Source organism: Cyrtonyx montezumae, unplaced genomic scaffold, assembly GCF_038088225.1.
Source record: "Cyrtonyx montezumae isolate F1298 unplaced genomic scaffold, pur_monq_1.0 scaffold_21, whole genome shotgun sequence".
Lineage (NCBI taxonomy): Eukaryota > Metazoa > Chordata > Aves > Galliformes > Odontophoridae > Cyrtonyx > Cyrtonyx montezumae.
The window spans coordinates 2688740-2700065 of record NW_027071948.1 but is presented as its reverse complement, the minus strand read 5'-3'; the positions used below and the strand labels follow the sequence as shown (position 1 = coordinate 2700065).

At 58.9% G+C, this 11326-nt stretch overlaps 1 protein-coding gene across 1 annotated transcript; it reads right to left on the bottom strand.

The window, feature by feature from the left end:
- Positions 1–395: 395 nt before the first annotated feature.
- On the bottom strand, positions 396–5001 carry PERM1 (PPARGC1 and ESRR induced regulator, muscle 1). The gene is made up of 4 exons (XM_065738003.1): positions 4886–5001; positions 2608–4404; positions 2122–2238; positions 396–736 (listed from the first exon to the last, which is right to left on the bottom strand). The coding sequence occupies exons 2-4, from the start codon at positions 4400–4402 to the stop codon at positions 657–659; spliced, it is 1992 nt and encodes a 663-aa protein (XP_065594075.1). The 5' UTR covers positions 4403–4404; positions 4886–5001; the 3' UTR covers positions 396–656.
- Positions 5002–11326: the final 6325 nt, after the last annotated feature.

Genomic DNA, 11326 nt, shown 5'->3' with positions numbered 1-11326 from the left:
CACCTTCATGCTGTTTGCAGACTTGCAAGTGAAGAAAACCCTCATGAATAATGCCCTCGGGTGACCAGGAAGGCTTTAGAGGCAGGGAAGAAACAGAACCACTTCGTTTTTTCCTCCCACCCCACTGAGTCTCCCTCCCTCCTCCCCCACAAGGTCACCCTCTCACCCTCCTCCTCCTCCCACTCCATGTCCCCAGGACAGGAGCAGCAGTGGAACATGCAGACCTCAGGGTTGGCAGCCACTGGAGCCAAATGTGTGCTCCTCGTGCCCTCTCCGACATGCTCCTGTCCCTGCCAGGGCTCTTCCCAGCACTCAGCCCTAATCCCTTTTGTAGGACACAAAGCACTCTTTTTTTTTCTTCTGTTCTCCATCTCGCTGTTCTGCCAGTGGGTCGGACACCAATCCCACTCCTAGCAGGTGGCACAAATATGCAAGAAGTGTGCAAAGAAAGAATGGAGCCAGCCCACACCGGGCTCCTCTTTTGTCCAGCGCAGTTACAAACCGCCTACCGTGCTGTCACCGGAAGGATCCTGCTCCCTGTGACATCCCGTCCCCTTTGGGGATGGCTCCTGAGAAGTCTCCGTGCTGGGCTCCTCACGCTGCCCAAGAACAACGTGCCCATCCTCAGCTGTCCTTGGGAACGTGCCGTGCTGGGGCTAGGTGTGGGGCTGTCCTTCCCTGACCTGCCGTCGGAAGTAGCGGATGGCAGACAGCGTGCCAAAGCTCGCCAGGAACACTGGAAAAGAGCCCATCACATTCCCATGGTGAGGCTGCCGGGAGATCCACTCCACCCAGAGAGCTTTCTCCCAACTTGGAGACCACGGGACGTCCTGCTACTCATCCCCATCTCACAGTGCTGTTCCACGTTCACTCCACCCTGCCTTGGTGGAGACCACATCTGGAGCTCTAGTTTGGGCATATGGGTCATCGTTCCACCAGATGGTTGTTTCAAGGGAAAGAGTGCACAGACTTCACGTGTGTGCTGAGGAGTGAAAGGACAGAGCACCGTGGTGGTGTTGGATTGAACACATTGGTGGGGATTCACTGAGCACTGTGATGGTGTTGAATTGAGCACCATGGTGGTGTTGGATTGAGCACTGTGATGGTGTCGAATTGAACACCATGATGGTATCGGATTGAGCACCATGATAGTGTTAAATTGAACACCATGGTGGTGTTGGATTGAGACCATGAGTGTTGAATTGAACACCATGATGGTGTTGAATTGAACACCATGATGGTGTTGGATTGATCACCATGACCGTGTTGGATTGAGCACCGTAACAGTGTTGGATCGATAGAAGTAGATCCACACAATACCATGATGGTGATGTTGGCTGCCTCTGGAATGGCTTGTGGCCTCTCCTATGCATAATGGCAGAAAGAAACCCCCTTGGAGGAAGCTGCATCTCTTGAGTTAGCAATCCTGACGTCTTGAAGGTGGTGGCCTTGACTTGGTGACTACACAGTGCCAAGAGAATTTGTAACCACACACCCCCATCCCACTGCATCCTAGTGTGGGCTATCCTGCAGACATCCCAATCCCAGACAAAAGCAGAAAATATCTAAAACTCAGAATGAGAAAATGGAGTCATACACATGGATGGAGCTCTCCTCTGGGCATCCAGCTAAAGTTTTCAGTTTGGTTCATAGCACAGACCTGATCCTTTCACATGAGCCCAAGCAAGGCTCCTTGCACGCTGCTTTATGCAACCCCATGGCACGAGGCCCGCTGTGCCCATGCCTGCCCCTGGTATTAAGAAAGCAAGGAAGAGCTGGCCAAGAGCTCCTTGTGATCGTGGCGTGGAGCTACCTTAGCTAACGTGCTATTCTCAGCCCGGGTATCAGCTTCCTGCTGACCTTCGTGGGGAACATTTCTCCCAGCAGCCTGGGGCCACCTCGATGCCATATCTTGGTGCTGCCTCGATGCTGCAAGGCAGCAGGCACTGTGCATGAGGAAAGACCCTAAGCAAACAGATCAGGACCAACATTCCTATAGGAGATGTTAGAAAGCACCTTTGCAACAGCAAGAAAACAGCTGCATTTTCCCACCAGCACCTTTCGGTGATGGCATCCCTGCCTTCCTCCCTGCACACCCCATCCTCCCCCAGCCCCACACACCGGTTTTCCAGGCATCCGGAGCCTGCAGGTCAGAGGTCTTCACTGCCCAGGAGGCAAAGGCACAGAAGACGAGGCACATGTCCTTGTGGGTCAGCGCCAGCGGGGCCTCGGGTCTGCCTGCAGGAAGGGGAACGAGCTCAGGATGCGGCCCCAAAGTTGGTGCATTTTGTTCCAACCTCATCAGACTGCAGCTCAGCAGTCCTTGACACATCTCAAGGTTCTTTGGTGCAGAAGGGTTTGGCTATTTTCCCTCCCACCTCCTCACCAGGAACTCCTGCACGTTGTTCTGCAGCATGGCACAACCATGGGGACAAGGGACCCGGTTAGGAGCAGACTGGGGCCAGCACACAGCCTGCTGCAAACTGCACGCCGTGCTAAATGCATGCACAGCACACACCTCGCTGCGTGCATGCACAGTGCAAAGCCGAGGTGCACAGACAGCAGCAGACCCCATGCAAAACTGTCCGTGGATTCGTGCTGCTTTACCTCTCAGTGCAAGGGCCATGTCCAAAGCTGGTGGGTGCTCGGGACCCCCTCCCAGTGGCACCAGGGCAAGGTGGGACCCTCTCCGCACCAGCGATGGGGAGGTGGGCTCTCGGGTTACGCCGTGCAGCTTTGGCCTCTGCAGGATGGACTTCAGAGCCCCCAGGGCTTTCCTCACCTCAGAGGCTGGCGAGGAGAAGAGAAATCCCCTCCAGCCCCCCCTGTGCCGGGGCCCATCGGGGAAGAAGTGTTCATACAGCTCAGGCACTGTGGCAACCACAGGCTCTTTGGCTGCAGCCACATTGGGATCCTCCTTTTGCAACTCGGTATGGTGCAAATCAAAGAACTCCTTCCTCTTCCTCTCCTTACCCTTGGCTTTTTTCCTACTTCCTTCAGGTTCATTGAAAAAATACTCATACAGTTCAGGCAAGGATGTTTCCCTTTCCAAGGGCGTTTTCTTGCCCTCCTCTGCACTCTCTGCTGCTTCTTCTTCCCCCTGGGAGTCGCAGAACAAATAGTCGTACATCTCGGGCCACGTCACATCCAGGGTGTCTGCGCTGGGAGAGCCCCCAACTGCGAATTTCGGAGGGGCTATCTCCTGGGAGGGGGGGGTGGCTGTGAACTCCCCACAGCCCCCAGCAGCAGCAGCCACACTCGGGGCACCGAGAGCCTTCCCTTCCCAGCACAGCTCTCCTGGTGTAGTGACAACCACCGGCATGGCATCTGGTGTGGTGACAACAACCGATGTGGTGACAACCACTGGTGTGGTGACAACCACTGGTGCAGTGGCCACCAGTGGCACAGCATCACGTGCTCCTGAGCTCTCTGCCTGCCTGGCCAGCTTGGTGGCCCTCACCTTCCCTGGTGACTGTGCCCCTGGTTCCTTCACCTTCAGCTTTGGGGACACGCTGGGGGGCACGTCCCCCAGCTCCGCACCAGGGCTGCCCGCTGGCCGTTTGCCCTCTGCAGCCTCCTCACTGCTCAGCCTCATGGCTGCTGCTTTGGCCATCTTCTCCTTCCCTCTGCCCTTCCTTGAGGCCAGTGGGGAGGACGAGGGGGCCCTGCTGGGTGCTGTGCCACCCTGTGCCAGGCTCCCTGCCGGCTCCTTGTCCCCTGGGGTCACGTCGGTGCCACCAGCTCCTCGCTGCTTGCGGCTCTTCCTCGTCGATGTGGGCACTTTGGGTCTCACCACCTCTTGGATGCCGGGCTGGCTCTCTGCTTTCTCCCCAAACTCTGCAGCAGGGTGCTCATGGGGGGGTCCTGGCACCCCAGCGTGGCTCTTCCATGCAGTAGCCTCCTGGGCACCTTCCTGTGCCACCACTGGGCTCCCACAGGGCTGCTCCATCCCACCGTCCTCTCCTTGGGCACGGGGTGCAGCAGGCTGCCCAGCATTCTCCATAGCCCCGCTGCCAGCAGCTCCTTCCCCCGACACTGCATCCTGCCCCTCGGTGCCCTCAGCTGCAGGAGGACGGGGTGGCTGCGTGCCCTGAACGCTGGGCATGGCAGCAAGCAGCGGGCAGACGGGCTGCTTGCCTCCACGTAGAATGGATGAGCACGGATCCGCTTCGTCCTCTCCGTGCAGCCCACGTGGGGAGCAGCTCTCCTTGCCAAGCCCTGGCTCGGTGCCTGTCCTGGTGCTGCACGGAGCGGGCACGCCGTCCCCTTGCTCAATGTCACTGAGGCACTGCTCCTCTGCCGTGGCCAGGGCAGCCGGGGCTTGGTTGCATTCCTCCACCGCCTGCAAGAACTCAGCCCAGTCGCGGTCGTTCAGCTGGATGCTGTACTCGAAGTTATCCATGCCTGCAGCAGCACAGCAAGGGGAAGGGGGCCGGAGAGAGCAGGGAGTGAGGAGGGGGCATGGCATCACCAGCAGAGCATGCCCCCAAGCCCTTGACCCTGCTCATTTTGGGGCTGGAATCAGTGGGATCTCATCCCGTGAGGATGGCTCGTGGCAGACCCCAGAGGTCGTGCTGAGCTGGGTATGGCCACGGCCACTCCATTCTGGGCTGCTCTGGGCATTCCCTCTCCTCAGCACCACGACATTGCACCTCTCCTTCCCCTTTTCCCACTTGCTTTGCCCCCGACCTGTGCAAAAAAAAAAAACCAGAGGGCTGAGGCTCTTCCCTGCTGCCCAGCACCGTGCAGGAGGAAGCATGCAGCACAGCCCACGCAGAGAGGTTTGCAGCCTTTTGGGATGGGAGATGCAACAGAGCCCGAAGCCAGCAGGGGGGGACCCGGCAGCAGGAGGAGAAGCAGAGAGGGCCACAACACCGCATCCTACCTGTGCCACAGCCCCAGGAGGTGATGGAGCCATTCAGAGAGCTGCGCAGGAAAATCCCCCCAGCACAACATGATGCCGTACCCTTGACGGGGGCAGAGAGCTTCAGCTCCACTCCATTCACTGCTAAAAATAGTCCCGTGTCACCTGAGCTGCGGGGAGGGCAGCTCCTTATTTAGAAGCTGCTGGGACAGAGGCGAGGTGGCAGGCGGCACGTTGCTCTGTGGGGTCCGTGGGGCTGCAGCCCCATGGGATGGGCCCCGCAGCCCTATGGGTATTGCAGCCCCACGGGATGGACATCGCAGCCCCGGGGGACGGCCCATGGGTGGGTCACGGCGAGTGGGATCATAGAATGAACAGAGGGGAAGCGAGCGGCCACGGGACGGCAACCAGAACCAGAAATAGCCCCAGCAGCCAGAAATAGCCAGGAACTGCCGCTCTGCCCCAGCTGAGGCCCCGTCCTGCAGGGAGGAAGCTCCCCTGCGCGGCTGCCGTCACGCACTGCACGGCCACGCGGCCCTGAGCATCCTCAGGGCTGACGCACGCGGGGAGAGGGGCCAGTGGGGACCCAGGGAAGGGAAGAGGGCCGCTGCCTGCCGTCCCGTCTCATCTGGCTGCACCCTGCTCCCCCTCGCTCCCCGCACGTGCTCGCGGACGCAGAAGGGAAACCAGCCGGCTTCCTCCCCTTGGCTGCGCCCGCTTTCCTTCCCTTTGAGCCCTCAGCCCTGGGCTGATGCAGAGGAACTCTCCACCCCTCCTCGCAGACCGCAGCGGGGGGAACATGAAAGCTGCAGGCACAGCGGGACGGAGCGGAGCCAGCAGCGAGCTGTGAGCGGTGTCACACTGACAAGCAGCACCAAACCCGACAGGAACTGCACACGCCCCGGCCCGAGGGACACGAGAGCAAGAAGCATCCAAGTGTTTATTTTGCTGGCCGGGGTGAAGCCCACGCGCCGTCCTCGGGGGGGAACTGCACATCTGCAAACGCTTCCCTGCCTTCCCCCGGGCTGACCCTGCAGGCACAGAGAGCTGCGGGGCGATGCACCCCACGCTGCTCGGGGGATGCTCTGCTACCTCCGGCTCCCAGCCCCACACATTGCTGCTCGGGCACTCAGGACGTGATATAAATAACGGATGTCGTCCTGTAATTAGAGATGGGACTGAAATAACTCAGCAGATGAGGCCTCTCTCCACCCGAGCGTGGGAGAAGGAGCCAGGAGCGAGGGCATGGAGCTCAGGGAAACTGAGGATCCTCCTTCGTGCAAAGGGTTTCTTTGGGCTGAACCCACTGCGGGGACGCTGCAATGTGGGTTTGATTACAAACAATCCCTCCCTGCCCCGATCCAGAGCCATCACAATGCGTCTGAGCTGAGGGAGGGATGGGTTTGCAAGATGTGAGGCAGACAATTAAAATAAGCATAATGGAAAGAGAAAGACATCTCCGGACCCAGGAAGGGGTTAACCCTGCACTGAAACTCCGAGCTCAGTGCTGCAACCGCCGGGCTGGTTCTGCTGGTTTGGGGCAGGTGAGGCTGGGAATCATCACCCCCAAACCATAGAGGTCGGCATTGTTTTTCCCTCACCCCCCTTTCTGCGTGTGCGTGTGCATGGAAATCTGTCCCCAGGCTCTCTCAGCATCCCAGCCCATGCTTCCCAGTGGGCTCACTCAAAGGTCAGAGCCTTGGCTGCCACGAAACCCAGCCCTTGCCTGGCTCACACCCCGCCAAGCTCTCCCAAAGCTTCGCATCCTGGCCTGAGTTTCGGGTTGCTCATCCAAGTCTCGCTGGGTTTCAGGTTTCCCTGCGAGCGTTGGCTGCACTCGGTGCTCAGCAGCGTCCGGACGCAGCTCTGTGCTGGCAGGATGCGTCCCCGTGCCAAAGGGATGGCAGCTGCACCCACGTGGAGCTGCAGGAGGAGTCGGGGCCAGCACAGGGTCATGGTGTAAAGCTGCACTGCTGCCGTGCGATGCAGGCACACCCGGTGTGGTTTGTGGTGGGGGTAGCTGGGGAACAACAGCCACCACCAGGTGATAGGTGTCACCCCCAGACACCTCTCTGCAGGGCGTGCTGAGCTGCCTCCAAGCCCTTCCCTAGCAGCCAGAGCTCTGCTCTGTTTTTCCTTTCTTTTTGTCCCCGTGAGTTTGCTGGGATGAAGCTCCAGCTCACAGACATCCAAACCTCGCTGCCAGCAGGATCCGTGCTTTACCTGCGGAAACCATTTCCCTGCCGTTTCCACTAGGTGTCACTTCCAGCCAGAAAGTCAGCGCTTTCCCCAATTTTTTTCACCCCCTTGGTGCACGAGGTTATGCCAACCCTAAAAAAGGGCTGCAATGGCCAGGAGGTTGGGATGGGGTGTTCCTGGGATGGGATGGAGTTGGATTGGGATGGAGTAGGACTGGGAGGGGGTTGGGTAGGGATGGTTGGGTTGGGATGGAGTTGGACTGCGAGGGGGTTGGGATGGGGTTGGGGTGGGAGGGGGTTGGGATAGAGTTGGGTTGAGATGGAATTGGGTTGGGATGGGGTTGGTTTGGGATGGAGTTGGGTTGGGATGGGGTCAGGCAGGCTGGGGTCAGGTGTCAGTGCTTGGAGAGAACCTGAGAACTTCAGCTGGGACGGGTGTTCAGACCCATGAGATACCTTCAACCTTCTAAGGGCTGTCGGAGGGGAATCTCTAACATTTGGTTTACTGCAGAGAAGCTTTTCCATGCAGAGCTCCTGCACAGCTGCTGGTGCAGTGAGGGGCAGTAGCACTGGTGCAGGGCACTGCACAACACGCGTGGCATCACACTGCATTGCACGCACAGCACTGCAATGCACTGATCCCCAAAGCCTGGAGAATCCAAACGCCACTAATACAGAGCATGTGGTCATCCCAGTGCCACCAGTAACACCAGTGCCACCAGCTGCCGTGCTCCTGGCTGAGCACTCCTGGGCCGTGTAGGGGGAAGGAAGCAGGAGGCAGCAAGAGCTGTGATGCTCCAGCATCCAACAAGTTCTGATGGCACCATCAGAAAGCAGAACCCCTCCACTTCTGCAGCCCCATCTGCCTCCCAGCAGGGCAAACAAACCCACCTCCCTCCATCAGGCCATTGTCTTTGGAGGAAACGTTATTGTTTCCAGCGAAGCCCTTCCACCACAGAGAGCTCTCCCATCTTCCTGTCTCCACGCTCACATCTGGGAATCCTATTTCAAGCACACATTTTTTTTTTCCTCCAATTCTTTGTGAAAGTAAAATATTTCTTCTTCCCCCTTTCTTCCCCCTTCTTCCCTTGCAAGGGAGTGGGGGGGGGGGGAGGGAAGAAAGGGGTTGATATGCATCTTGCACTTGGATTTGCATGCCAGTTGGGCTTGAGAAGACTCTTCTAAATGACTGAGGTCCTTTGCATGCTGCAGAAGTCCTTGTGCTTCTGTGAGTGGAACTTTAGGCACTCCTGGATGCAATGGCTCTGCACGTTGGGGTGGGTGCCCACCCCAGAGCAGCGCAGTGCCCTGCAGGGCTGGAGCTGCTGCAGTAACCCCACTAACAGCACTGCCAGCACGGACACACGGTGCTAATGGAAATCTTGTGCTACCTGGCTGACTCATCTCTGCCCATTGATTTAGCAGCTGAGACCGAACCGAAGAGACAATAACAACTGCAAAGCAGGAGCAGACAGCGGAATTACAGCTGGAAGGAGATGAAAGGGCTGGGTGGAGCACAATCCGTCCCTGATAGGGCTCGGTGCTCTGATCTCTGATTGCAGGAGCGTGGCATTGCAACCCGGCTCTGCCCCACGGGACGTGGGGGGTGTCTGTGGCTGTGACTGCAGCTGGGGGGGCTGCCCACAGCTCGCCCACCTCCGCACGAGGCCGTGGCATAGGGAACCCGGCGTGGGAGCAGGGCTGCCCTGCTCCGGCATCTTAACAAGAAGCAGCTGCTGGAGGAGGAGGGAAGGATTGCACAAGGAAAAGGCCCCACTGCATTAATTAAAGGTCACGGGGCCATTCCAGAGGCTTCCCAATTACCTCTGGAAGAGTGTCGCTAATGTGAGATAATGATGTCATACGGCCACTAATGAGGCAGGTTAACCAGGCCCGCCGCCCCCTCCCCCATCCCCCCAATACGGTGCCTCACCCCACCCATAAAGGAAAGGAGGGGGGGGGGGGGAGAAGGAGGAGGCCGTGGCCCAGTTTGGAGTTTTGTACCCAGGGGAAGTCCCAGTGCATCCCATTTCGCTGAAGTGCTCCTCGGGAGCGATGTCAACAGGATATTGTTCCGCCCTGACCCCGCTGCCCGCGTGGCTCCAACCCAACGCAACCCCATTAGCGCTCACTTAATGGAGCGTAATTGGAAGCTACAGATCCGCCTCCCGACGGGAGGAGCTCTGCAGCCCTCTGGGGCACGGACCCACCTTGGGGACAGCCCCGTCCCGTCGGGTCTGCCCTGAGCGATGCTCTCGGGTTGGATGGGGGGGAGTCTGGGGAAGCTCTGCCATTCCGCCCTGCATCGACCCACGTGCAGGAGCCGCTCCTGCAAATGGGGGCCGGCTGATAAGCCGTAATAGCAGCCACCTCCGGAGAGCTGATAAGCATCCCCTGTCCCCCAGCTCAAACCCACAAGCGTGCACAAAATGAGCCGAGGAGCTGCCAGCTGCAATTTATCAGCGACGGGAAGAGACAGCGCACGGCTGGGAGCGAGGGAGCGCTCCCGGGAAGGCAGAGCAGAGCAGATCAGCGCTGGGTTATTAATTATCCGCGGCGTTCATCCCTCCCACGTTCAGCAAAGGGGAGAGGAAAAAAAAAAATAAAATAAGTTGTCAGGGCAAAATGGAAATGGGCGGACGGGAGATGAAAAGGGGAACGGTGGAGAGAGGAGGAGCGGGGCTGTGCCGGGAGCTGCCTCCCCGTGCCAGGGCCGGGAGAGCACTGCTGCTGATAAGGAGCTGTTGGCCCATAGGGATCCCACGAATCCCCCAGCTCGCTGCGGAGGCCGAGGGGTGGGGTGTTTTCCCTTTGCCAGAGCGCTGACATCTGCCGCAGGAATCCTGCTCCCGTGGCTCCCCAACGCTGGGTGGGATTTTTTTCCATGCGCTCACGGCTCGGCCTTAAACCAACAAAATCCTCCCCGACCTGCAGGGGAGGAAGGGCTGGAGCAGTAATCCCTGACCTTTGCTAATCCGCAGGCAATCGCTGCGCGCAAGCTGCGTGCTGCAGGGGACCGTGGGCTTTGCTCACCAAACCTCCCCACCTCGTACCACACCAGGTCCCCCACGGCCCCGTCCAATCTGGTCTTGAACACCTCCAGGGATGGGGCATCCACAACTCTGTGCACCTCACTGCTCTCGTAGGAAAGAACTTTCCCCTGACATCCAACCTAAATCTTCCCTCTCTCAACTGAAAACCATTTCTCCTCATCCTGCTGTTACCTGCCCTTCCTGAGAGTGGACTCCCCTCCTGTTTTTGGGCTCCTTTAGGTCCTGGAAGGCTGCAATGAGGTCACCCCGCAGCCTTCTTTTCTCCAGGCTGCACGAGCCCAGCTCCCTCAGCCTGTCTTCATAGGGGAGGTGCTCCAGCCCTCTGAGCATCTTTGTGCCCTCCTCTGGACCCCTTCCAACAGCTCTCTGCCTTTCTTGTACTGGAGGCTCCAGTCCTGGACACAGTACTCCAGCTGGAGCCTCACAAGAGCGAAGCAGAGAGGGACAATCCCCTCCCTGTCCCTGCTGGGCACCCCTCTGCTGATGGAGCCCAAGGAGGCTATGCATGACTTTGCATGGAGCTAAGCACAGCTTTGCACAGAGCTCTGCACCAACACGTGAAGCCTCCTAGATGCATAACCTCCAAGCACCAAGGGGAGGGCAGGAGGGCACGTGGGCTGCCAATGTCACCTGGCAAAGCGGGGCCATGGGAGAGGCACTGTCCTGTGTGCTCCCCTCCTCCACGTCTGGCACCGCCAGGCACTTGTGAATGCTGATCCCTGCTCAGTCTGAGTGTGAGTTGCTAATTGCTGCTGACACCCGCCTGGCTGGGATGCGTGTGCCCCCTCCCCAACATCCTGAAGGCATCGGGTGCAGTGTGGGACCCTGGGTGCATTGCATCTGTGGGCATGAGCTGGGGCATCAGATCTCTGCCACGCTGCACAGCCTGCAGCAGCTTTGGCTGTGCTTTTCTCTGCTCAGCTTCAATCTGAACCTTCCCTGGGGAATATCCCCCCCCCACACACACACACACACACCCTGCCCCCACCAAAAAGCCCTCCCCAGCCCTGTATGGAGCTGCCAAGGGCAGCTTTTGGTGTCTGCAGGCAACACCCACAGTGTGAGGGTGGCCGGGCTGCCCCATTGTCTCCTTCAGAGACATTGTCCCCCCACTACCGTCCCAGGAGGGGACATGGGAGCAGCACAGCAGGGCCTGGTGCAATCCCATAAATGCTGGGATGAGATCCCAAAGCTCTGCCCCCCCGTACCCC